General features: G+C 37.8%; 1 protein-coding gene across 2 annotated transcripts; it reads right to left on the bottom strand.

The window, feature by feature from the left end:
- Positions 1-158: 158 nt before the first annotated feature.
- mtmr9 (myotubularin related protein 9) lies at positions 159-27,896 on the bottom strand. Of its 2 annotated transcripts, none has more exons than XM_048208358.1 (11): positions 27,816-27,896; positions 27,161-27,366; positions 20,871-20,979; positions 20,630-20,755; positions 17,661-17,834; positions 17,367-17,584; positions 14,483-14,644; positions 13,136-13,277; positions 10,272-10,492; positions 9,097-9,248; positions 159-1,709 (listed from the first exon to the last, which is right to left on the bottom strand). In XM_048208358.1, the coding sequence occupies exons 2-11, from the start codon at positions 27,340-27,342 to the stop codon at positions 1,546-1,548; spliced, it is 1,650 nt and encodes a 549-aa protein (XP_048064315.1). In that variant the 5' UTR covers positions 27,343-27,366; positions 27,816-27,896; the 3' UTR covers positions 159-1,545. The 2 variants fall into 2 exon arrangements, with proteins under 2 accessions (XP_048064315.1, XP_048064317.1); XM_048208360.1 differs by lacking the exon at positions 27,816-27,896 and adding an exon at positions 27,776-27,800.

The following is a 27,896-nucleotide window of genomic DNA, read 5'->3' as shown; positions in this document are numbered from 1 at the left end:
GTGTATATATATATATATGTATATACATTTTATTTAAACTATATATTCTAGAATAGATACCATTTTGTTTGCTTTTTTCTCTGTAGCACATGTACCACCAGTAATTAGACCTTATCGGTCATTATCATGTTGCACTGATAAGACACTGTCAAACTGACTACTGGTAATTCATATTTTATTACCATTTATTGTTTTGTAACTGACTCTTACGGATGTCAGTTTAAATATGAAGGCTGTACATTAAACATCTTTTAATGCCCACAGAACATAACATACTTCAGTTAAACATTTGATCAATATTACATTTTGCAAAGCAAGGCATGATAATGTACATACACTTATAAGACAATTACACAAATCTTAATGATGCATGTCAGTTGATGCCACTGAAGTGCCAGAATGAATTAATAAAAAAATGATTAACTTGTGCACATGTATAAAAAAACCCAAAACAATAACGACTTGACTGTGTATACCCAGTCAAAACCTTCCTTAAACTAAAACACATTCATAAATGATGCAGTCTATTTTAAGATAAGAACCCACTGGAATATTAAAATGACCTTTATATGCTATGAGAGATGTGACAGTAGATTTAAATATTCACTTATTTATGAAACAAATGGTTTTAAAAACCTTAATGGCACAATGAGTGTATATCTTGATTTACTGAGATGTGAAATGATAGTTTTTGCAGTAAACGCCTCCAGAAGAACACGATCATGTCATTCATGGAGAACTGGAGGAAAATGAAATGCTTTTTTTCAGAACGGAAATTGTAATAATCCCAGTGGGCTTTATTTTTAGATGTTCCTAAACAACGGCTTTGTGTAGCCTAATAAAGATCTTCATCTTCACAAAAGAAAAAAAAGACTTTATGTAACAAAGAGTTCTAAAGGTTGCAGATGGAGATTTATGACACTGTTTTGATTCACAATATATAGAAAACAAATTTGTCTTTTTAAACAAAATACTAAATATTATTACTCTATACAAATATTACCCGTGCACAGAAGATTTGTAAAGCAAATAGTGCCACTTTTGGCAATCTCTTATTCATGTGGCCAGAGTTATGGAAGGCTATGTAAACCACCGCTGTTAGATTGAGATTATATTTAGAGCATCTCATAGTCAGTCTCTAATTCGTTCCCTTTCAAAACAGCTGTTTTATAGCTGTATTGTCTATTGCACTTTGTGACAAATGACAAAAAATGAAAAATGGCACATTAGCAGTCCCTTTTCTTTGAGAACATGTAAACCACAGCACCCAATTTACAATATCTAGTGAAATATATATTGTATATAATAACTAGCTAATCAATTCAAAGTGTTTACATTGAATAAGGAATAATAAGGATGAGTGTGGCATAGTGTTTGAGGAAGAAAACTACAGTGGTTAAGCAACAGATCTAGTGGCCATAGAGTAGAATCCACTGGAGACCAATGAAATATGTTAATGTGCATAAAGTTGAGCAGTGGAATCATAAGGAAAGAGAGAGGAGTGTAGATACATGTGCGTGGGACTCATTTCATTCTGTTGATGTCCTACGGTGTCTGCAGCGGGCTGTCCTCCGTCTCGAGCTGGGCCAGCTGTCTCCGCAGACTGTTCACTTTGTTCTGCAGCTCCTTGTTGTATTCTATAATATGGACCATCTCCTGATAGGCCTCATCCAAACACTTTGTGGAGCGATTCCAGCGAAGGAATATCCCTGTAGAGAAAACAAGACATGATGGGAATGTAAATATAGAAAGTAAATCTTGTCACAATGTGCCTGATATGCGATGATAAAATTTTGGGTTGCTGATCAATAAACTTTTGTTATTGTGTTACGCAGCACGATTGTGTTACGCGTGTTACGCAGCACGATTGAGCTTCAGCAAGAACCAATGAGGTTCATTCTCGTGTTACGCAGCACGTTTGAGCTTCAACAAGAACCAATGAGGTTCAATGAGGTTCGTTCTCGTGTTACGCAGCACGATTGAGCTTCAACAAGAACCAATGAGGTTCATTCTCAAGAAACAATGAGGTTCATTCTCGTGTTACGCAGCACGATTGAGCTTCAGCAAGAACCAATGAGGTTCATTCTCGTGTTACGCAGCACGTTTGAGCTTCAACAAGAACCAATGAGGTTCATTCTCGTGTTACGCAGCACGATTGAGCTTCAGCAAGAACCAATGAGGTTCATTCTCAAGAAACAATGAGGTTCGTTCTCGTGTTACGCAGCACGTTTGAGCTTCAACAAGAACCAATGAGGTTCATTCTCAAGAAACAATGAGGTTCATTCTCGTGTTACGCAGCACGTTTGAGCTTCAACAAGAACCAATGAGGTTCATTCTCAAGAAACAATGAGGTTCATTCTCGTGTTACGCAGCACGTTTGAGCTTCAGCAAGAACCAATGAGGTTCATTCTCGTGTTACGCAGCACGATTGAGCTTCAGCACGAACCTATGAGGTTCATTCTCAAGAACCAATGAGGTTCGCTCTCGTGTTACGCAGCACATTTGAGCTTCAGCAAGAACCAATGAGGTTCGTTCTCGTGTTACGCAGCACGATTGAGCTTCAGCAAGAACCAATGAGGTTCATTCTCAAGAAACAATGAGGTTCATTCTCGTGTTACGCAGCACGATTGAGCTTCAGCAAGAACCAATGAGGTTCATTCTCAAGAAACAATGAGGTTCATTCTCGTGTTACGCAGCACGATTGAGCTTCAGCAAGAACCAATGAGGTTCATTCTCAAGAAACAATGAGGTTCGTTCTCGTGTTACGCAGCACGTTTGAGCTTCAAGCAAGAACCAATGAGGTTCATTCTCGTGTTACGCAGCACGTTTGAGCTTCAACAAGAACCAATGAGGTTCATTCTCAAGAAACAATGAGGTTCATTCTCGTGTTACGCAGCACGTTTGAGCTTCAGAACAAGAACCAATGAGGTTCATTCTCGTGTTACGCAGCACGATTGAGCTTCAGCACGAACCTATGAGGTTCATTCTCAAGAACCAATGAGGTTCGCTCTCGTGTTACGCAGCACGTTTGAGCTTCAGCAAGAACCAATGAGGTTCGTTCTCGTGTTACGCAGCACGTTTGAGCTTCAGCAAGAACCAATGAGGTTCATTCTCGTGTTACGCAGCACGTTTGAGCTTCAGCAAGAACCAATGAGGTTCATTCTCGTGTTACGCAGCACGTTTGAGCTTCAAGCAAGAACCAATGAGGTTCATTCTCGTGTTACGCAGCACGATTGAGCTTCAGCACGAACCTATGAGGTTCATTCTCAAGAACCAATGAGGTTCGCTCTCGTGTTACGCAGCACGATTGAGCTTCAGCAAGAACCAATGAGGTTCATTCTCAAGAAACAATGAGGTTCATTCTCGTGTTACGCAGCACGATTGAGCTTCAGCAAGAACCAATGAGGTTCATTCTCAAGAACCAATGAGGTTCGTTCTCGTGTTACGCAGCACGTTTGAGCTTCAACAAGAACCAATGAGGTTCATTCTCGTGTTACGCAGCACGTTTGAGCTTCAAGCAAGAACCAATGAGGTTCATTCTCGTGTTACGCAGCACGTTTGAGCTTCAGCAAGAACCAATGAGGTTCATTCTCAAGAAACAATGAGGTTCATTCTCGTGTTACGCAGCACGTTTGAGCTTCAACAAGAACCAATGAGGTTCATTCTCAAGAAACAATGATTCTCGTGTTACGCAGCACGATTGAGCTTCAACAAGAACCAATGAGGTTCATTCTCGTGTTACGCAGCACGTTTGAGCTTCAACAAGAACCAATGAGGTTCATTCTCGTGTTACGCAGCACGATTGAGCTTCAAGAACCACTGAGGTTCATTCTCGTGTTACGCAGCACGATTGAGCTTCCGTAACAACCAATGAGGTTCATTCTCGTGTTACGCAGCACACGTTTGAGCTTCCGTAACAACCAATGAGGTTCATTCTCGTGTTACGCAGCACGTTTGAGCTTCAGCAAGAACCAATGAGGTTCATTCTCGTGTTACGCAGCACGATTGAGCTTCAGCAAGAACCAATGAGGTTCATTCTCGTGTTACGCAGCACGATTGAGCTTCAGTAACAACCAATGAGGTTCATTCTCGTGTTACGCAGCACAACGTTTGAGCTTCAGCAAGAACCAATGAGGTTCATTCTCGTGTTACGCAGCACGTTTGAGCTTCAACAAGAACCAATGAGGTTCATTCTCGTGTTACGCAGCACGTTTGAGCTTCAACAAGAACCAACTGAGGTTCATTCAATGAGGTTCATTCTCGTGTTACGCAGCACGATTGAGCTTCAGCAAGAACCAATGAGGTTCATTCTCAAGAAACAATGAGGTTCATTCTCGTGTTACGCAGCACGTTTGAGCTTCAAGAACCAATGAGGTTCATTCTCGTGTTATGCAGCACATTTGAGCTTCCTCAAGCACCAATGAGGTTCGTTCTCGTGTTACGCAGCACGTTTGAGCTTCAGCAAGAACCAATGAGGTTCATTCTCGTGTTACGCAGCACGATTGAGCTTCAGCAAGAACCAATGAGGTTCATTCTCGTGTTACGCAGCACGTTTGAGCTTCAACAAGAACCACTGAGGTTCATTCTCGTGTTACGCAGCACGATTGAGCTTCAGCAAGAACCAATGAGGTTCATTCTCGTGTTACGCAGCACGTTTGAGCTTCAACAAGAACCACTGAGGTTCATTCTCATGTTACGCAGCACGATTGAGCTTCAGCAAGAACCAATGAGGTTCATTCTCGTGTTACGCAGCACGTTTGAGCTTCAACAAGAACAATGAGGTTCATTCTCGTGTTATGCAGCACATTTGGTTCAAGCACCAATGAGGTTCATTCTCGTGTTACGCAGTACGTTTGAGCTTCAACAAGAACCACTGAGGTTCATTCTCGTGTTACGCAGCACGTTTGAGCTTCCTCAAGAACCAATGAGGTTCATTCTCGTGTTACGCAACACATTTGAGCTTCAAAAAGAACCAATGATGTTCATTCTCGTGTTACGCAGCACATTTGAGCTTCCTCAAGAACCAATGAGGTTCATTCTCGTGTTACGCAGCAAAACTGAGCTTCCGGAAGAGGTTTGTTCTTGTGCATCAAGCATGCCCGGTTGAGCTTCTGTTCATGTTCGCTGATCAATGTTTACATGTGAATAAAAGCCTAAATTCAATCAATCAAGTCTCTTCAGAAAATTTGAACTAAACCTCTCAATTCATCTGGATTAGTTTTGCATTCTCTTGTAGTTGCGTAGCTGTTTATGGAGGGATAGAAATCATTCAAATTTAATTTAAAATATCTTCATTTGTGTTTCAAAGGTCTTACTGGTTTGGAATGACATGAGGGTGAGTAATTAATGACAGAATTTTCATTTTTGGGAGAAATATCCCTTTAAAGGAACAGGGAACAAAACACTGCTGCTGCCATGGTGTTCCATATTTTTCCCCCCATAATGCTGTTTAAAGAGTAGACCTAGTAATATGGTTGGGCGATGTCTACCAAATTTGCATCAGACGATGACTACAGTGAAACATTGAGATGGACGATGGAATCATCTATCAGCCAAACCCTATAGTACGATACAATTTTCAGTGATAAACCCACTCTTACAATAACTTTTGATCCGACATTGTAACAACACAGTGAAGTTACACTTTAAATATAGTATCTTGGAGGAAATGTCACAAGCTGAAAAACACGTAAACGATGGCATTAAGCATAATCAATTGCACCTAATGTCTCAGCGTATGTTTACATGTGCAGTTATAATTAAGCTACAGTGTTTTTTTTTTTTTTTTTGCGTAGTTGAGCAGTCTTCATCTGCATAATCAAATATTTGAAGAATTAAATACACACTGCATAATACATACTCCTGTCTCGATCAAGCGCATAACACAGAGGCCAATTGTAGATTAACATACATACACATGCTGGACGAAGACAAGCTGCAATCACATTATATAGGTCTGTTAGTCTGAATAAAAATGAGAACAATTTCAGTCAGACTAAAGATTTTAACAATAAAGTACACTTCTTCTGACATGTAAATCTGGCATGTAAATTAACTTTTTGCAAAGCCATGCCATATCTTAAGGTTATGCATAAGGAAACCTTAAACATACAGTATGACTGGAATGTCTGTCACCACACCCATGTTTCTGAGCACACGTACAGCTGATAGTATGTCAGCAGCAGAGCGCACTGGTCAATACCCACCCAACTGTGAAATTAACATTAGATAAATGTTTCTCAAAGGACTTTGATGCTTAAATTCTTTGGGCACACTGTTCCCAATACTTTCAATTACTGCTAAACAGATCCTATCTTTTCATAGATTGTTTAAACTAGCTATTTTGGTGAAAACTTCATTTCATAGTTTAGATGACCATTATTCTAAAATGTGGAAAATACTATTAACAAAGGTGTCTCCAAATGTTCGACTGGTAGTGTATATGTAAGGTCTAAACATATCTGCGAGTTGTTTGAGAACTGCTCATGTGACTGAAAGTGAACCCCCATGGCATTAAACTCCGTGTGAGCTTGGCTGCTTTTCCTGAAAGAGTCCCTTTCACTGCACCTTTAAAAAAAGAGGCATGACAGGTTCCAGAGGTGAGGACTAAAAAAAATGAATGGCACAGAGGTCATCGGGTTGAGTCATTGTCACACTTGTGAATTCCACGTGACGTTAATACGCATCCGCTGAAAGGTTTAAAACAAGCATTGCTGAAGTTGAAGTATCAAGAGTTGCTTCTTTAATGAGTTTTCAAAAGCGCTAAATGGATCATTAAATTCAAAATAAAATTAACTGGGAAATTTAGTTAAATCTGTGCCTAGAAAACTACCATCTTTGCCTTTACACACTAAACACAAAAAATAACTTTATGAAATATAAATCATTTAAATAATACATTTTAATTAATTAATATAATTTACATTTAAATTATTTACTTTTTTTAATAGCATATAGTTCATAGGCTTTTATTTTCATTACACCAGGAAAATTTTGTTAAACGTTTATGAAGCGTCACTAATGCACAAGATATCTATAGGTTCATCTACAGCATGTCATGGAAGAATGGTGACGTACTGTTGCGGTCATTTCAAAACACACGCTGATCTCACAGTCCACACGTTTTTAACCTCCTGGGACCCACTGTCCTCTGCAGTGAACATTATATTTTAGTGAACTTCTCTGACACTATACACGTCACAGTTTTAAGTCTAGCATTCAGGGCTTTTCAGAGATACCAAATGTTTGGAGGTTTCTCCAGGACAACAACAACTCCTTGGTCTTTAAAATGACTGACATTAATTTAGTGATCAAATTGAGCACGCTCATAGAAATATGATAATATTTTATAATTATCAGTTAAATTGGATTAATATTCAAATTGTTTGTTAAAAAAAAAAAAAAAAATCAACAGGGCATTGATTTCATGCATGTCCACAGTAGAGGACACCAGGACTTACAGCATGTTTATCAGGCATTCTGGGAGACACAACAAGTGAATAAGGAAAGAAATTACATATCAGTATCCCTTATTCCAATATTAGATGATATTTTTAAAATGTTGCCAACTATTACTCCCATTATTACACTTATTTTTTCATTACATGTTGCTCCAAGAACACATTAATATGCAAATTAGATACAGGTTATATGTGACCCTGGACCACAATAAAGGGCCAATCAGATTTCTGAATAAATAATCTTTCCATTGATGTATGGTTTGTTAGGATAGGACAATATTTGTCCGAGATACAACTATTTGAAAATCTGGAATCTGAGGGTGCAAAAAAAAATCGAAATATTGAGAAAATCACCTTTAAAGTTGTCCAAATTAAGTCATTAGCTACTCACAAAAATATTTTTTTGATATATTTACAGTAGGAAATTTACAAAATATCTTCATGGAACATGATCTTTGCTTAATATCATAAGGATTTTTGGCATAAAAGAAAAATCGATAATTTTGACCCATACAATGTATTGTTGGCTATTGCTACAAATATACCCGTGTGACATATGACTGGTTTTGTGGTCCAGGGTCACATATATACATTGCATTGAATGGGAAAACCCATGTATTGAGGATGCACGATATATCGGCTACCATATCGGAAAAAAACCATATCGGGATATAACGGATAATGGATAATTTCCTTCAGCTGAGACACTTCTGATACGCACTGTCCACCATGATGGCTTTGAATTGCTTGAAATATGATTGAAATCACTTCAAAAAGGAAAACACAGTGAAGTTCAACATGTGCAGCGCAAGTCTGTCATATAAGCTACATAATATTATAATGAGAACACTGTAATTGTGTGCCTGGGACATGGCTTTTAATGGTGAAACTTTTGTTTTTTGTAATCAGACTCTCAAAAATTTTATAAAAATATGGATTTAGATTTATTGGCCAATATATTGGTAATCGGCTTGCAAATATAAAGAATTATCGGTTATCGGCCAAAATGTTCATATCAGTGCATAACTACCATGTATGTCCATTTTGTATACATATTGCATAAAGTAAACTTATATCAATTCATTCCATTATATCTTTCATAACAGTTGACAATCATCTTTAAACAAAGTTTAGTAAAAAAAAAAAAAATCCTGAAAACTAAATTTGATTTTAAAAATTCCATTGTTTTTTGCCTATCCATGTCATTTCATGACATTTTATTTTTTAAACTACTGAGTCCTGGTGTCCACTACAGAGGACATACCATAACATATGAAAAAAATATAATAAAAAAAAAAAAAAAAAAAAAAATTCCATTTGTTTAAGCTCTAAACAATGTAATGACTTTTTCATTTCAATGCAATGAAAAAATACTTAATTCAAAAAAAAATTTTTCCCCAAGTCTTAGGAGGTTAAGCAATTTGCAAGTGTAAATACCAAACAACACATGACTGCCACCTACAGGTTAACTGGGTAAACACATACTGTTTAATATCACTGTCATGACTCATGATATTATGTTCACAGCTTTACATTCATATACTAAAGTGGCTGAAATTCTCTCTCTCTCTCTCTCTCTCTCACACACACACACACAGATATATATATATATATAGAAAGATTTAATGGCACTCACCCTCCCACAGCAGCAGGCTCTGAGGTGCCACAGACGGCCAGATGACCAGGTTATTGGGCTCATACAGCGGGTTTAGGAATCGCTCCAGCTCCTGAGGACGGTTCACCCACGACCACAGAGACACAGTTTTCTGAGACAGCTGCAGCTTCACCCTGAAACATTACACAGAAACTAAGTACTTAGTTTACATTTACACCCAAACTTTACAGTAAAGTTTATGTTACGAGGAGCCAGACACATCCAGCCGTTGCCATCCGTTATCTCACTATAAGCAAACAAAAAGCCTTTCACCAATTCTGCTCTTCAAGCTTAACCATAACATTCAGAAACATTTTGAGCTACTGAGTCTTACAGAACAAATAGTCAGTATTCATATCACAAGAGACACTCTTAAAAAAATATTATTTTTTTGCAGCAATGCAACAGAACCAGCATTTTCAGTGAAAAGAACCATTGTTCTTAGTGTAAAGAACACTTTAGAATCTTTAGAATCTAAAGAATCTTTTGTGGAATGGAAAGGTTCCATGGATGTTAAATCTTTGTGGAACTAAAGATGCCAAAAAAGAAGCTTTATCTAAAGTGTGTTCGATGTTAAATGTTAAACCAAAATGAAAGCAGTCCTCTGAAGTCTAAAGGTCAGATTTATGACATCACACACACTTCACACCATTCATTGTCAGTAACTGACATTTTGAAATGTGATGCACATTTGAGCAATAAGTGGAAAAACATTGCACAACACTTTTACTAAAACATCCTGCTCAGAATAAGGAACAAACACAAAAGGGTCACGGCCAGCTACAAGTTGACCTCTGCTGACGTCGGAGTGTTGACGGAGGGGGTTATGACCTCTGCTCCTGAATGCGTCTTTCCATACGGATAGAATTACAACCTGCCAACTTAAATGTGTTGCATGTAATCGTCAAGTGCAAAAATACAGCCCTATCCAGAATGCCACCTCCGACGAATCCTCACTGACCGCACAGGCTGTTGGGTTATAACTTCAGAATGATAAAAAGAGTGTGGCGTTTGGGACAGGGCCTGAGTTGGCTAGTTAGAAATTAAGGATGATGTATCAAGGATTGTACAAACTGTTTTTACGAGAAGGCTGTACGTGATGTAATAGAGGAAATGAGACAGTATGTGAGAATCTGTAAATGGAGGCGAATACTAACCTTTCAGCCACTCTGTTTCCAAGGAAAGTGCCGAACTGTGAGGCATAGGCGTGCTCAAAGAGCATGATCAGGAAGTTCTCACTGAACTGGAAGGAGCAGGGGAACTGCCGCAGGATCTGCCACACGCAGTCCAGGAAGAGCAGGAACACGGGCGCTTCACTTCGGGGCTTCCCGTTTGAGTATGCAGACTGAGCACAGCGCTGCTGGAATGGGTGACCGGCCTGGAGGTAAAGGGTCATAGGTTATTCAGGTTAGGGACCCCGACTTGGTTCCATCCGCACCACGGGACATAACTGCGCTATTTTATCATTTCTACAGTTTAAAGTGAGTCAAAACAACAGAGCGGTTCACACCTCAAGTGCACAGGGTCATTTATGGTAATGATCTTTCGGTGCTACATCCTCTAATATTTTCATCTAAAGCCAAACGCACGTCATTCAATCCTTTTCCGCTCCGTACGTGTTGCTTTTCTCTCCTGTTAAATACGTGAAGCGCCGCATTAAGAGCTGCAGATTATGCGGTTATTTTAACAACAGTAGAAGAAACATGTTGAGCAGCAAAATAGATTTGCTAAAACATAAGAATGCGGCAAATACAATTATTTTAAGATGTCATAACTAAAACTGTTTTGAAATTGTGGCACCTTTAGATGTTTTGTTTTTTCCCCCATACATTTAACACTATTAATCAGCATGTTAAAGGGTTAGTTCACCCATAAATGAAAATTCTGTCATTAGTTACTCACCCTCATGCCGTTCCACACCCATAAGTCCTTCGTTCATCTTCAGAATGCAAATTAAGATATTTTTGTTGAAATCCGATGGCTCAGTGAGGCCTCCATAGGGAGCAATGACATTTCCTCTCTCAAGATCCATAAAGGTACTAAAAACATATTTAAATCAGTTCATGTGAGTACAGTGGTTCAATATTAATATTATAAAGCCATGAGAAATGAGAATATTTTTGGTGCGCCCAAAAACAAAAACCAAATAACAACTTATATAGTGATGGCCAATTTCAAAACACTGCTTCAGGAAGCATCAGAGCATAAATGAATCAGTGTGTCGAATCAGCTGTTCGGAGCGCCAAAGTCACGTGATTTCAGCCGTTGGCGGTTTGACACGCGATCCGAATCATGATTCGATACGCTGATTCATTTGTGCTCCGAAGCTTCCTGAAGCAGTGTTTTGAAATCGGCCATCACTAAATATGTCGTTTTTTTTGGAGCACCAAAAATATTCTCGTCGCTTTATAATATTAATATTGAACCACTGTACTCACATGAACTGATTTAAATATGTTTTTAGTGCATTAATGGATCTTGAGAGAGGAAGTGTCCATTGCTCCCTGTGGAGGCCTCACTGAGCCATCGGATTTCATCAAAAATATCTTAATTTGTGTTCTAAAGATGAACGAAGGTCTTACGGGTGTTAAACAGCATGAGGGTGAGTAATAAATGACAGAATTATCATTTTTGGGTGAACTAACCCTTTAAGAGCATTTCATAATAAACAATGTTATAATTTGGAAAATTATTTAGAGATGGCAAGGGAAGAATTTTTTTTTGTTTGTTTTCAGATCATGAATAGAGTTTTGATTTTTAGATTATTATTAATTTTTTTTAGTAGTTTATTATTTTATAAGGCTACAACTATCGATTATTTTGATAACCGATTAATCTGTCGATTAATTGGGTGAAAAGTCTTAAAATGATTATACATTCAAATTTAATTTTAATCCATTATTTTAAACAATGTTATTCCACATCCTGCTCAATGCTGTCCTCCAAACAATGTGTAATATAAAGCCTATTGAAACAAATATAGTGAATGTATCTATATAGTTTCTGTACATTATAAGAAAAAAAGGGTTAAAATAGACATTACATTCTAAACCTAAAAACAACTGATTGCTTACTATTTATTTTAAAGCAGAATTTAAAATGAATTAAATATTATGGTAACACTTTCGTATAGGGAACACATATTAACATAGTAGTTGTTAAGTTTACGTATTGGGTAGGATTATGGGATGTAGAATAAGGTCATGCAGAATAAGGCATTAATATGTGCTTTATAAGTACTAATAAACACCCAATATGCAGCTTATAAGCATCTACTTAAAAGCAATAATTGTTCCTCATACTGAAGTGTTACCAAAATTATAATAAAATAAAAGTAAAAAATGTTAAAAATGTGCCCACCGGCACTCATTCATTGAATTCTGTGAAGTTTAACAAGACGCTTGTTGTCAGAATATGCTAAATGGAAATACTCTTGGGACTTTCTAACATTTACAGATAAGGATATAGCCATGAAATGTAAGTTATGCGCTGAGGAAAACACATCAGAGGCATTAAACAGAGACACGCATCTGTCAAAATGCAACAGGGCAAGTCGCGGTAAACGCTTATGCTTTTGTTTGAAGCGCTTAAAAATAAATATAAATCATTCCCATGTTTCTGACTACTTGGATCATGTTCCTTTCCCACAGCAGCTCACTCTGTGTCCTTCACTATTTTCCATATGCGTTTTGTTTATAGAAATATGTTATTCTCTACTGTAAAGTGACGTGACGCCACACAAGCACAGTGCGCAGACGTAATTGAAAATCAAATTTGTTGTAGATTATTATCGAAAATAATCTATTTTATCAATTAGTTGTTGCAGCCCTGTTATTTTGAGCAACAATATTTCTAGCCAGTATTTCTTTCAAGTGCATTCTGGGAATTTCTATAAAGAAAGCTGGAATGATTTTGACAGTGGGGCAGCCTTAGAAATGGCCGACTGCTGAGGAACTAGGGAGCAAATTGAGATAAACCAGGCAGATCTGAGCAAAAGAGTCTTCCTGATAACCTCTCTCACCTGTAACCACTCTCGCTCAATCAGCGCCTCAAAGCCACGGACGGTTCTGCATGCCGGGTCGAGGATGATCTGGGCGAGAGACGTCACCTGCAGTGTTGAGTCAGTGCCCTCTGTACCATGAACCAGAACTGATGCCCCTTCCCTACAAAACACCACATTACACATTATGAAAATAACCTATGCCAAAAAGAAAACATTTTAGTGGTGATTTTTTGGAGATGTTAAAGCATTAGTTTACTTCAGAATTCAAATTTCCTGATAATTTACTCACATCATCCAATATGTTTATGTCTTTCTTTCTTCAGTTGAAAAGAAATGAAGGTTTTTGAGGAAAACATTCCAGGATTTTTCTCCATATAGTGGACTTCACTGGGGTTCAACGGGTTGAAGGTCCAAATGTCAGTTTCAGTGCAGCTTCAAAGAGCTCTACATGATCCCAGACGAGGAATAAGAGTCTTATCCAGAGAAACCATCGGCCATTTTCTAAAAAAATAAATAAAAATGATATACTTTTTCACCACAAATGCTCATCTTGCACTGCTCTGAGATGCTCCACGCATTACGTAATCATGTTGGAAAGGTCACGTACCGCGGTAGGACAAAAAACTCCATCTCATTTTCTCCTCCAACATCAAAATCGCTTGACATCGTTGTTTTACCTTTTTTTGTAAAGGGTGTTTGACTTAGTCTTTGTAGACACTGGATCAGTACTTCCGCCTATGTCACGCATGACCTTTCCAACATGATTACGTAATGCGTGGAGCATCACAGAGCAGTGCAAGACGAGCATTTGTGGTTAAAAAGTTTATTGTATTTTATTTTTTTAGAAAATGGCCAATGGTTTCTCTAGATTAGACTCTTATTCCTCGTCTGGGATCATGTAGAGCTCTTTGAAGCTTCACTGAAACTGACATTTTGACCTTCAACCCGTTGAACCCCAGTGAAGTCCACTATATGGAGAAAAATCCTGGAATGTTTTCCTCAAAAACCTTCATTTCTTTTCCACTGAAGAAAGAAAAACATAAACATCTTGGATGACATGGAGGTGAGTGAACTAATTCTTTAATACAAGTTTGAGAGTATTTAGCATATAGTGCTACAAACCTGATAATGAACTGCATGCCAAAAGCTGCATTTAAAACAGTAGTACCAGGGTGGTATCAACATAATGATGATTACAGCATGACAACAGCAGTAATTATCACCACAATGAGCTTTGGTGAGAAACAGGGCGACAGCAGCTTTGGTAATTAACTTAGAATAGAGCTAAAACAGTAATTAACACAGCTGCACAGTAAGCAGATCAGTCTGTGTGTGTTTGAGAGACAGACGTATCCACAGATGTACCTGTCGATGCACTGTGCAGCCAGGCAGGCCGTGGTGAGGATCTCCTTCACATGACTCTGCCAGTTGGAGGCTTCGAGTTTACTGAGCCAGCGGTCCATGCTGTGCGACTGATCGTTGCACGCCTCCACCAGCTTTATCAGACTCTCCTGCAGAACATTAGACCTGTGGGACAACAGCTGTCAGATTATAGTCCCAGTTACAGAACTCATTTATGCAGCTGTGTTTGTTTGTTCATTGATTGCCTGATGAATATTGATCACAACATTTAAAAGTACTTCCTTGGTTTGGCAAAGTCTAATCTGACTGGCTGACTTCAGTTTGCCTGGAAACCAAGCTGAGCACTTAAGAAATGGTCACTGGATTTGAAACAGGAGATTATGTTTTTGATTATATTATAAACCATCAATTAAAAAAAAAAAATACAGATCTTATTGTGAACAATTCATCCATGTACAGCAGACATTATTGATCTGACTGTACTGATGCTGTTGTATGAGAACTGAACTGAGCTGGACGATGACGTCACTGTTTTCTGCAGAACTGCTTATAGATTAAATAATTAAAGGATAGTTGGATAGTTCACACAAAAGTGAAAATTCAGTCATTAATTACTCACCATCATCCACACCCATAAGGCCGTCGTTCTTCTTCAGAACACAAATTAAGATATTTTTGATGAAATCTGACGGCTCAGTGAGGCCTGCATTGCCAGCTAGATAATTAACACTTTCAGATGCCCAGGAAGCTACTAAAGACATATTTAAAAGAGTTCATGTGACTACAGTGGTTCAACCTTAATGTTATGAAGCGACGAGAATACTTTTTGTGCACCAAAAAACAAAACAAAATAGCGACTTTATTCAACAATATCTAGTGATGGGCGATTTCAAAACACTGCTTCATGAAGTTTCGAAGCTTTACGAATCATTTGTTTCGAATCAGTGGTTCAGAGCGCGTATAAAACTGCCAAAGTCACGTGATTTAATTAAACGAGGCTTTGTTACGTCATAAATGTTTTGAAATTTCAATGGTTCACCACTAGGGGGCGTGACTTTGATACAAGCTCCGAAACAAAAGATTCGTAAAGCTTCGAAGCTTCATGAAGCAGTGTTTTGAAATCGCCCATCACTAGATATTGCTGAATAAAGTCATTGGGTCTCATTCATGAAACATGCGTAAATATACGAGTAAATATGTGAGTGATTTGCACGTAAAGAGACCTTCCTGAAAACTCTTCTCCTGATTCACAAATACTTCGTAAACGTCAGAAGTGATAGTGAAATGTGTGTGTGTGTGTGTTAATGAATTCCAATCAGTCGTAAATGGGACGCGCGTGCACGCTCATTCTCAATTACCATAAATCCCGCCCATTAAATCCGACTGACAACTATATATGGGCATCATATTATGACACCAAACGAAGGATTTTGGCCATTTTATAGGAAACAATTTCCATAACAATTAAGGGGCCATTAGTTTGCCCAGCCCTATTGAAATCAATTAATTATTTGATTAAAGTGCTCCGTTTGAAGATGCTATTACTGGCTCTCACAATAAAAGTAAAAAGAAAAAACGTATGTAATTACTATATATAATATTTTTTCAAAATGCTGTGTAAATATGTACCTTATGAAGGTGAATTAAAATGCAGCCTTATTAATGAGCAAAACGTTCAGATGTTAAACGCACTATTTACGTGTGGCTGGGAGCAGGTGTAGATTTCTTTCGTACCAACTAACATTTGGAAAATACTAACATTTTAATGAATCCGAAAATTTACGCCAGAACCACTTTACACACGATTTACACAAAAATTCGTTCTGCTCGTGTTTCATGAATGAGACCCATTATTTTGTTTTTTTTGGCGCACAAAAAGTATTCTCATCGTTTTATAACATTAAAGTTGAACCACTGTAGTCACATGAACTGTTTTAAATATGTCTTTAGTAGCTTTCTGGGCATTGAAAGTGTTAATTATCTTGCTGTCAATGCAGGCCTCACTGAGCCATCGTATTGTGGAACAGGTGTGGAACGACATGAGGGTGAAAAATTAATGTATTCATTTACTAATTTAATATTTGATTATCTTTACAACAGAACTGAATCAACACTGAACAGAGTTCAGCTGAACAACAATCATTTTCCTGTTTTCACTGTAAAGCTGCTTAGAAACAATCTCTAATGTATAAAGCACTATAAAAATAAAGGTGACTTGACTTGATATTTACAAAATAGTTGTAAAAATGATGAATTTTAATTTCATGATGACTTTAAAAATGTGTGCCATAACATTTTTTGAAAAATAAAGTTGTCTAAAGGGGTCATATGATGCTATTTTAAAAGTTCATTATTTTGATTATTGGGTGTAAAGGAATAGATTGACATGCTTTAAAGGGAACCTATAATGCCCCTTTTCACAAGATGTAATATAAGTCTCTGGTGTCTCCAGAATGTGTCTGTGAAGTTTCAGCTCAAAATACCCCACAGATCATTTATTATAGCTTGTCAAATTTGCCCCCATTTGGGTGTGAGCAAAAACACAATTTTTGTGTGTGTCCCTTTAAATGCAAATGAGCTGCTGCTCCCGGCCCCTTTCCAGAAGAGGGCGGAGCTTTAACAGCTCAACAACAACAAAGCTGGAGAATCTCACGCAGCCAAAATGAGGATTGTCAGTAACGGTGTTCAGCCTTACATTGTTCAAACCGGAGTCGACACTGATGGAGAGACTCAGGAAGAAGTTACAACTTTTAGAATGAAACTGGACGTTTCTGAATGGTTAGTGGATAAATTGATGTAGTTGCTGTGGAGTTGATTCAACTCGTCCACTAGCATGTGCCGTCATGTTAATCTTTTGTCGTTAGTCTGGCTCTGTGAGAACACACACCTCTCAATGGCTTTATGGATCCTCCTCCACTGCGGGTAGTTGGCTTCCTGTTCAAACCCTCCGCCGCGAGCTTTAGCCTGCTGCGCTACAGCGATCGTCCGCGTGTCGATGATGTAACCGCGCTTCCCTGCGCAGAGCGTGGCATTGATCAGTTTCTCGTCTTCTTTGCAGCGGCGTCCGTTGGTTCCCGTCAGTGGCTGCGCTGCTCGCATCATCACCTGTGGACAGTGTGATCGGGGTCTGAATTAAACAGATCAACGTTTGGAAACAACATCTTCAAGGTGTTTTTCTAACCATGCCGTTCTTCTTGTGGTAGTAGCTGAGCACAGGGAAGCGGCCGCCATGGCGGAAGGAAGCAGCTTTGCAGAGACTGTCATCATCGATGTCTTTGGGCACGGTCAGTAAGGACGGGTACGAGGGGCACACGCTGAAGTCTTTATTGACCTCGCTCAGTCTCCATTCATCTGTCTGAGAGAGGAGCGCAGAGCTCTGGTCAACTTTACAATTTACAGTTTCTTTTTAAATGAAAATAACCAAAAAACCTTTCAGCAATGTACTGTTACTGAGTCTAACTGACCCTTCGCAAAGACCCGCCCCCCTTAGTTACTGTTGTTTTGTCCAATAAGTCATGGCTCTGTCACGCCACACGCAGTGAAAAATACATCGCAGAGCAAAGAGGACACTGACAACACATCGACAGACAAGACAGAGCAGGTTACTTATGATATTAAACAAAGTCCCAGCTTTCAAACTGTGTAATTTTTTAAGAAATTTGAACAATAAAAGCATTTTGTGGCTCTTTAATGTGTCGTGACAGATCACTGTTGCTCTTCAGCTCAAGCGGCTCGTAAACCGATCATCTCTTCCTACTAATTCATTTATAGCATCAAATAAACATGAATGAACAACAGAAGGAATGTTGTTTCAAACACGGAAAGATGTAAATACACACCATTTTTCAAGTTCAAGTTCACCGAGGTTAATTTTCAGACTCCTGACTACTTTGTCGGACAAAACGGCAGATTCAGCATTATGATTGGTTAGATCGCTTGTCAATCAAACTCCCGGCGAAGGGTCAGTTGTGAACTAACAGGGGTTTGAATGAGCTGACATACAGTACTGTACCGTTCTAAAGTTTACAGTCACTAAGATTTTGTTATTGACAGAAATTAATACTTTTATTCAGCAAGAATACATTCAATTGATCAAATGAATTGATTTCAAACGAATAAAACAATTTCAAAGTTTCCACTAAAATATGAAGCAGCATAACTGTTTTCAACATTGATAATGATCAGAAATGTTTCTTGAGCAGCAAATCATCATATTAGAATGATTTCTGAAGGATCATGTGACTCTGAAGACTGGAGTAATGATGCTGAAAATTCAGCTTTGATCACAGGAATAAATTATACTTTACTATCTTTTAAATTGTAATAATGTTTCACAATGTTTTTGGGTTCCTTGCCGCTGTCGACATCTATCTATCACTAGCAAAGCCTAGCAACTAGCCTAGGACATGTTAACGATGTGTGTTAAAAATGTTAGCAATGTGTTAATTTATGCTAGAAACATGCTAGTAATGTGCTAAAGCATGCTAACAACATGTTAAAGCATACCAGCATTGTGTTAAATCAAGCAAGCAATATGTTAAATCATGTTAACAACCAGCTAAATAATGCTAACAACATGCTAAATCAAGCTAGCAACATTTTAAATTATGTTAGCAACATGCTTAATCATGATAACATGCTAATCATGCTAACATGTTACATGTTAAATCATGCAAGCAACATCCTAACAATGTGTTAAATCATGCTAGCAACATGTTAAATCATGGTAACAACATGCTAAATCAAGCTAGCAAAATGCTAAATAATTTAGCAACATGATAATATGCTACCAACATGTTAGCAATGTGCTAGATCATGCTATCAAGATGTTAAATTATGTTGATTTTCTAATCGTGCTAGCGATAAGCTAGCGATGTTAAATCATGTTACCAACATGTTACATGCTAAATCATGTTAGCAATGTGCAAAATCATGCTAGCAAAATGCTAAATCATACTAGTATTGTTACATCAAGCTAGCAACATGTTAGCAATATGCTAAATCATGTTAGCAAATGCAAAATCAAGCTAGCAACATTTTAAATTATTAACAACATGTTTAATCATGATAACATGCTAATCATGCTAACAACATGTTACATGTTAAATCATGCAAGCAACATCCTAACAAAATGCTAAATCATACTAATATTGTGTTAAATCATGCTAGCATTGTGTTAAATCATGCTAGCAAAACATGCTAAATCATGTTAACAACATGTTAAATCATGGTAACAACAAATGCTAAATCATGGTAACAACATGCTAAATCATACCAGCAACATGATAATTATGCTAGCAACATGTTAGCAAATTTGCTAAATCATGCTATCAACATGTTAAATTATGTTAACAATGTTGTAATTGTGCTAGCAATAAGATAGTGATGTTAAATCATGTTACATGCTAAATCATGTTAGCAAAATGCTAAAACATGTTAGCAATGTGCTAAATCATGCTATCAACATGTTAAATTATCCGAACAAAGTTCTAAATCGTTCTAACGACAAGCTAGCAACGTTAAATCATGTTATCAAAACATGTTACATGCTAAATCATGTTAACAACAAAGGTCATGTTAACAACAAATGCTAAAACATGTTAGCAATGTGCTTAATCATGGTAGAAACATGCGTATGCTAGTATTGTGCTAAATCATGTTAACAATATTAAATAATGCTAACAACTTGTTAAAACATGTCAGAAACATGCAAAAACACCTTATCGTCTATCTATCCGTCTATCGATCTGTCTATCGATCCGTCTATCGATCCGTCTATCGATCCGTCTATCGATCCGTCTATCGATCCGTCTATCGATCCATCTATCGATCCGTCTATCTGTTTTCCTGACAGACTTTATTGCCTTCAAAACATTCAAACTTTAAAACTACTTTAAACTTGGTCAGCCTAAGGGTCTTCTTTAAAAAACATTAAAATATCTTACTGACCTCAAACTTTTGAACGGTAGTGTGTGAAATACTAGCTGTATTCATATTAAAATTGGACGTCATAACATGTAGTCATGAGTGTTTGTTCCCTGGCTTCCCATAGAGAACAATCTGAAAAAACGAACAATGATACACTGAGAAAACACATCAGGATTTTCTCTGATGACCTCGGTGTCAAGACTTCCAGGGATAAAACAATACCATAGACTCCAGATCTCTGAAAGCCTCCTCTGGCATGAACAGCTGCCATCCATCCTCAATGACCTCGAACAGAGGACGGTAGAAGAAGGGGTACATCAGGGACACCGAGTCCAGCGTGGACAGAGCCTGAAAGATGAACGATCAGAACCTGAACACCAACAGCATAAACTGATAGAGATGCTCAGGTTATTATTTGTGCATTATTATTCTGCTTTATGAGTGAGTATTAATGCAGTCTTACCTCGATTGAGCTGGCAATATTAAGACACTCCTCCATGCCAGGTATGTCCAGCTGGATCACCCGCAGGTCTTTACACTTCACAATAATAGTTCCCAGGGATCCCACAAACCTGCGCACATTACATCAGTAAGATTTATATTTCATGTTTTTGAAAGAGCTCACTAAGGCTGCGTTTGTTTGATCAAAAACAGAGTAAAAACAGTAATATTGTGAAATAGTATTACGATTTAAAAACACACTATGTAGACTGTTCAAAACAAAGGCGTAGCTTGATGACGGCGATTTTGAGCGTGGATTCATCAGAGTTGTAGTCTTCACCTCACAGCCAGTGGAAAGAATCCAGACAGAAATCACGTTCATGGATGAGATTATTAAAGGTGCCCTCGAATGAAAAATTGAATTTATCTTGGCATAGTCAAATAACAAGAGTTCAGTACATGGAAATGACATATAGTGAGTCTCAAACTCCTTCTTCTATAAATCTCATTTGTTTAAAAGACCTCTGAAGAACAGGCGAATCTCAACATAACACCGACTGTTACATAACAGTCTGGATCATTAATATGTACGCCCCCAATATTTGCATATACCAGCCCATGTTCCCAACATTATGAAAGGCATTAGACAAGGGCAGCCAGTAACGTCTGGATCTGCACAGCTGAATCATCAGACTAGGTAAGCAAGCAAGAACAATAGCGAAAAATGGCAGATGGAGCAATAATAACTGACATGATCCATGATAACATGATATTTTTAGTGATATTTGTGAATTGTCTTTCTAAATGTGTCGTTAGCATGTTGCTAATGTACTGTTAAATGTGATAAAAATTACCATAGTTTCTTACTGTATTCACGGAGACAAGAGCCGTCATTATTTTCATTATTAAACACTTGCAGTCTGTATAATTCATAAACACAACTTCATTCTTTATAAATCTCTCCAACAGTGTAGCATTAGCCGTTAGCCACGGAGCACAGCCTCAAACTCATTCAGAATCAAATATAAACAATATAACAGTATACAATACTCACATAATCCGAACACTTTGTAAAGATCCATTTTGAGGGTTATATTAGCAAGTGCGAGCTCCGTGGGCGTGGAGCACGAGAATTAAAGGGCCAGTAGCCCTGAATCGGCTCATTTATAATGATGCCCCAAAATAGGCAGTTAAAAAAATGAATTAAAAAAAAAATCTATGGGGTATTTTGAGCTGAAACTTCACAGACACATTCAGGGGACACCTTAGACTTATATTACATCTTTTTATAAAAAGTTCTAGGGCACCTTTAACGTTGCTGTAGTATGAAGCAGAGCAGGCGAGTGCTGTGGGAGCGGAACGAGGCCACTGGAGCGATTGCTAATGAGAGACGAGTGCGACACGCCTCGAGATCAGCGGGACTTTTGTTATGCCGCAGACGAGCGCTTCCGCTTCTTCCAGTCAAGCGTATGTGGGGTAACGCCGCACTGTTTATCATATTAGACACATTTGAGTGTTGAAAGTTGTTATAGTGCTAATCTTCGCTCGGCGGCTGCTGTGAGACACTTGTTGCAGATCGATATTAGTCATGGTAAAACATGGTACTCGCGGTAAATCAAGAAAACGAGATTCAAACAATAAGACTTACTGTGTTGCAGGGCTGGGACAATACATCGATTCTCGATTCGCAATACAATGAATCTGGATCAATCCTGATATTTTCTCTCTCGAATTAACAGCAGATGGCGCTCTAGGCTAGTTTTTAACAGCACACTCAAATGCACACAGACTTGCCAAATCCTCCGTTTTCCCACAGAATTGGGCTACTTTTACATTGTAGCCGCAGGATGTTTTTTCATGTCTGCGGCACAGGCGTGGGAAGTGCGTGTTTTCAAAGGACAGTAAATGCAATGCAAATTTTTGTTCAGTTACATTTATTAATTTTTGTCATTCAATAATTTGTTTGTAATAAACACTTTAAATGGGCTATAATTTTTTATTTATTTATTTTTTTTAAAAGAACTACTAAGATCTTATAAAAATGCTTTACGGGCTCAAGCATAGGCAGAATTTCCAATAACGTGTTTTGCAGCGTTGAATAATGTAGCCAATCTCGTTGCACGCATTCTGCCATGCCAAATCATGCACGCAGCACTGCCTATGCTTACTTTTATGTTTCTGAATGTTGTTGATACTTTAATAACAAATATTATAATGTATTACCGTTTATGCTGGGATCTGTAAGTTGTGGCTAAGGCTAGGCGACATGTAACTTCTCGGATCTCGTTTAAATGCCTAGGCTAATGTATTTTCCAGTGTGCAGTCAAATGTCCTGGTGTATGGGCTATGCAATGTTCTCAGCTATTTTTTTTTCTTTTTTCCTCAGTGATATGCATGTTGTTTCCCTGAGTTGAGATGCATTTTATATACGCACAGCACCCTCAACCTAAAACATCTACCTTGCCCCTGGACCGCAGGTTGAATTGACCCCAAATAATGTGATATTTAGCCCCTGGAATGCAAATTTTACTAGGGGAGCTCCACCAAAAACATGGATTTTACCCCCCAGAATGCAATTTTTACCGTGGACCCCCCTGAAATGCAATTGGGCTAGTTTTGGGCTAGTTTTGAGGAGCAATTGGGTGGGTTTTGTTGTGAAAACCTGGCAACCCTGAATGCTCACGAAGAAGAGCGCTGGACAGCGATCATGCGTTCGGATCATGTAAGTGGTTAAATATACTTGCACCTCGGCTCAGAATGCTTTTATGACACAAGATTAATTTGCGAACACCCTTGTAATTCGTTTCAACCTTTTTGAACTTTATGAGTGATTATTTTAGATTAAAGTGGTGTGTGTAAAGGAACTGGAAGCAAGCAGAGTACAGGTCTTTCTAAAACATGTAGCGCCATCTGTTGTTAAAAACTAAGCTCAGAATCGATTCGAGAGAGGATCGCGATACACCGGAAAATATCAGAATCACTCCAGATTCTTTTTATCGCGAATCGATGTATTGTCCCAGCCATATTGTGTTGAGCTATATAACATGATTAGTTTTCTGTCAATGAATGTATCCAGTTACTCACCTGTCTAATAAAACACATAATATATTAAAGCGTCTTTGGGGTTTCCATGGTTTCTACAAAATAAAACCGGAAATCGAAGGTAACGCGGGTATGATGTCATTAATAGGTGACGCACGGACATGGTCCGTGTCCTGGTTAAAACTGCTTATTTTCTGGATTCTTGGAAACATCTGGAATAATGTAAGTGAACAAGTCAACAAAAAATAATACTGTTCTAGTGGTTTTTGGATATTTTAATTTTGTGCCTTTAACATGTTAATATTTCCATCATGTTGCAAAACATTCTTATCAAAATAATTTCTGGTAAAGGGAAAGTTCACCCAAAAATGAAAATTCTGTCATCATTTACTCACCCTCAAGTTGTTCCAAACGTGTATACATTCCTTTCTTCTGATGAACATAAAAGGAAGATATTTTGAAGATTAAGGGAAACTGAACAGTTCTGGGGCACCATTGACTTCTATAGTATTTTTTTTTTTCTACTATGGAAGTCAATGGTGCCCCAAAGCAGCCTGGTTACAAACTTTCTTCCAAATATCTTCTTTTATGTTCATCAGAAGAAAGAATCTCATACAGGTTTGGAATAACTTGAGGGTGAGCAAATGATGACAGAATTTTAATTTTTGGGTGAACTATCCCTTTAAGCTTGTAGAAAGCATTTTTTCCTTACTGTTTCATATAATGACCACTAGGAGGCACTCTAGGCATATGTTTTCCTTGATTGATTTTCTCTGAAGAGATATATATTGTTGCTGAAAACGAAAAAGTAAAGGGAGTGACGCATGTTCGTTGCGTTTTACAGTGAAATGAGAGTTCCATATCTTTTTTAAAATCAACACATTAATGATTTATTATTGTCATTCACCCGCAATTGATTGGAATTATATTACATGAACCGTGGATTATTCACAGTCTCCACGGATATACCCGCGATCACTTCTGTCAATATAGTGTTATTAAATCAAAATATTATTTGTAATCATGATAGTATTCCCATATTTTACAAAATGAAACTGTAATCTGATTACTTTTTTTAAATTAACTGTAATGAATTACAGTTACCAGATTTTTGTATCCTGATTACATAACACAGTTACATGTTTTTCATTACTTCCCAACCCTGGCTGCTTAATATTTTTAGTATAATACCCTCCGGTTTCACAGATAAAGCTGCAGTCTATTCTAAATGCATGTTTGGGCTGTTTTAACTGAAAGCAACTTGTACTGACATCTCTTAAAATACGTCACTGCCATTGTTTTGTCTCAAGATGCACACCAGTAATGTTATTTTTTTTTTTCTAATGCACATTTATAAAAGCTATTTAGATGCCCAAATTCAACTAAAGCCCTATTCGGACGGGACTAGTTTTCCAAACGACGTTTGAGTAACAATTCTTATCAACCTACGTCTGTGATTTTATGTACGGATTCGGACGGGACTAACATCTCCGTGTTTATTACCGAGGTAGGAGTGTCTGTGTTTTACATGTGGGCATTTCAGAAGATCACGTGTTCAGAATGCGTGGATTGCGTATGGTCATATGAACTAAACATACATTTATCGTCATGATTTAATAGAACTGGGTTCTTATAATAAACCCACTGGAATAAAACGTTTTAACTTATATAATTTACACGTTATGTAATTAAGTGCAGAAATGAAAGTACTCTTACCTGAAACTGATATTACAGTAGCCAGTCTTAACAGTTTACATGATTTGGCTCTTCTTGTTGATTTATTTTTTATTTATTTCTTCGCAGTGTACCAAACACATCTACATCCATTATCGGTGTGCAAAAAGCAGAAACTTGAATACCGGCGCAATAGCGAGAGATTGTACGGTAGTTCATGTTGACCAAAACACACAAGAAAAAGCGTTTTGGAAAAAACATTTTCGGAAATCACAGACATTCGCATTCGGACGGGATTAGATTTCTCTGAGGACCGCCGAGTTTGACGAAAAACAGTAGGTAATTTGCTCTGGAATTTTTACAGAGGTCGTGTGAGAAAAAGACAGACATGGCAGATTCGGACGGGATTAAAATCTCAAAGTATGTCTGTGAAACAGAAATTTCTCTAACGTCCCCCTGTGAAACTAGTCCCGTCCGAATAGGGCTTAAGGTCTAATCCTGGCTTAAAGGTGCAATATGTAATATTTGTGCCCGCTAGAGGTCGCTAGAGGCCTATTCAAAACAAAGGCGTAGCTTGAAGACTCCAAGTTTGAGCGCGGAATCTTGGGACATGTGGTCTTCACCTCACAACCGGTTTAAACAATCAGGATAGGACTGAGGAAGAAATCTTGTTCATGGATGAGATTATTAACGTTACTGTAGTATGAAGCAGAGCAGGAGCGAGTGTTGTGGAGCTGAACGAGGAGCTGGAGCGATTGATCAACACACGCCTCACGAGCAGCGGGACTTTTATTATGACACAGTCGCTGGCAATATCATATTAAATGCTGGATGGCTTGTGTTGATAAATGGCATGCAATTCATTTTAAAACATATTGTATGATGGAGAAAATGCTGTATTACTGTTACTAAAAATAAAGCTGCATCTGATTATGCTATGTTAGCTACTTGACAAAATAGTGTTTTTCTCTGAGGCATGTTAAAGCATGGTACTCGCAAAAAAATCAAGAAAATTAGATTTAAACAATAAGACTAAACGTGTTGAGCTATATAACAATAATTAGTTTTCTGTCTATAAATATATCAAACAGTTGTTCCCTTGTCTATTAAAAGATGTAAATATTAAAGCGTCTGGTGTTTCCATGTTTTCTACAAAATAAAACGGGAAACCGAGGGTAACGCGGGTATGACGCCATTGAAAGGCGACTCCTCACACGTTAAAATTGCAATTTTCTCACGATTTACAAATAGTTGCAAACATATGGGATATTGTAAGTACTCAACTGAACAAAATATATAACACTGGCCTAGTAGTTTTTGGATATTTTACTGTATAAATCTTACATATTGCACTTTTAATCGAAGCCCTGTCTGTGAAACCAGGCTTAAGTGTAATATATTTGTTTTAAGGATTCTTTGATTAATGCAAAGTTCAAAAGAACAGCATTTATTTGAAATAGAAATCTTATGTAACATTATAAATGTAACTTTTAACAATTTAATGCATTCTTGCTGAATAAAAGAAAACTTTCTAACTGCAAACTTTTGAATGGTAGTGAAAAATTGCACTACACGAGCTTTCAGTATGTCAGTTACCTTTTCTCAATGGAGTCGATGTTGGTGTGAAGCAGCCAGAGCTCCTCAGTGTTATCCTGGCGAGAGGACAGGATGATGTGATGTCCGGTCAGACACAGAGTCCCCTCCACAGTGGGCATGAAGGGCCTGTGCAGGACCACCCCATCCACACGAGGGGTTTTGATCAGCTCTGCAAACTCCATGATGATCTGAGAGGCACAAGAACCCTGTCCAAAACATGTCAGGAATACTGGAATTCATTACAAACACATTCATTATGTCTTAATCTCATTTTTAGGTTTGTTATTATTGTGTGATTAGCATTTATTTAGTTAGATATATTTATATAACATTCATTTTCTTATGTACTGTTGATAAGAGGTTTGTTGTTGTTGTTAATGTGGATTTTTCATCTGCTGCAGGCTCCAAAACAACAGACATATAGACATATACGTGTCTTTATAAACAATTATTGTAACATATTCAATGTTTTTGTCTGCTCGCTGTGTCATCACACTGAAATAATGACGACAGACGGGATTTGCAGCTTTGAGGCGCTCGACAGAAAACTGTTCACTCGACAGAAAACCGCAAACGCAACTTGTCAAGAACAAAATGTGCATTATAAACATGTACTTAGATTAGATGAGAGCGATAACAGCAGCATTCCTCTCACCTGACACCCCACTTCCTTGTCTTCCACTCCTTTGTTGGATTTAATGACAACAGACCGCGAGCAAATTTGAAGCAATATCGC

The sequence above is a fragment of the Megalobrama amblycephala genome, linkage group LG11, assembly GCF_018812025.1.
Source record: "Megalobrama amblycephala isolate DHTTF-2021 linkage group LG11, ASM1881202v1, whole genome shotgun sequence".
In the NCBI taxonomy this organism is placed as follows: domain Eukaryota; kingdom Metazoa; phylum Chordata; class Actinopteri; order Cypriniformes; family Xenocyprididae; genus Megalobrama; species Megalobrama amblycephala.
Note: the sequence above shows the minus strand (reverse complement) of the source record. Positions and strands in the feature narration are given on the sequence as shown.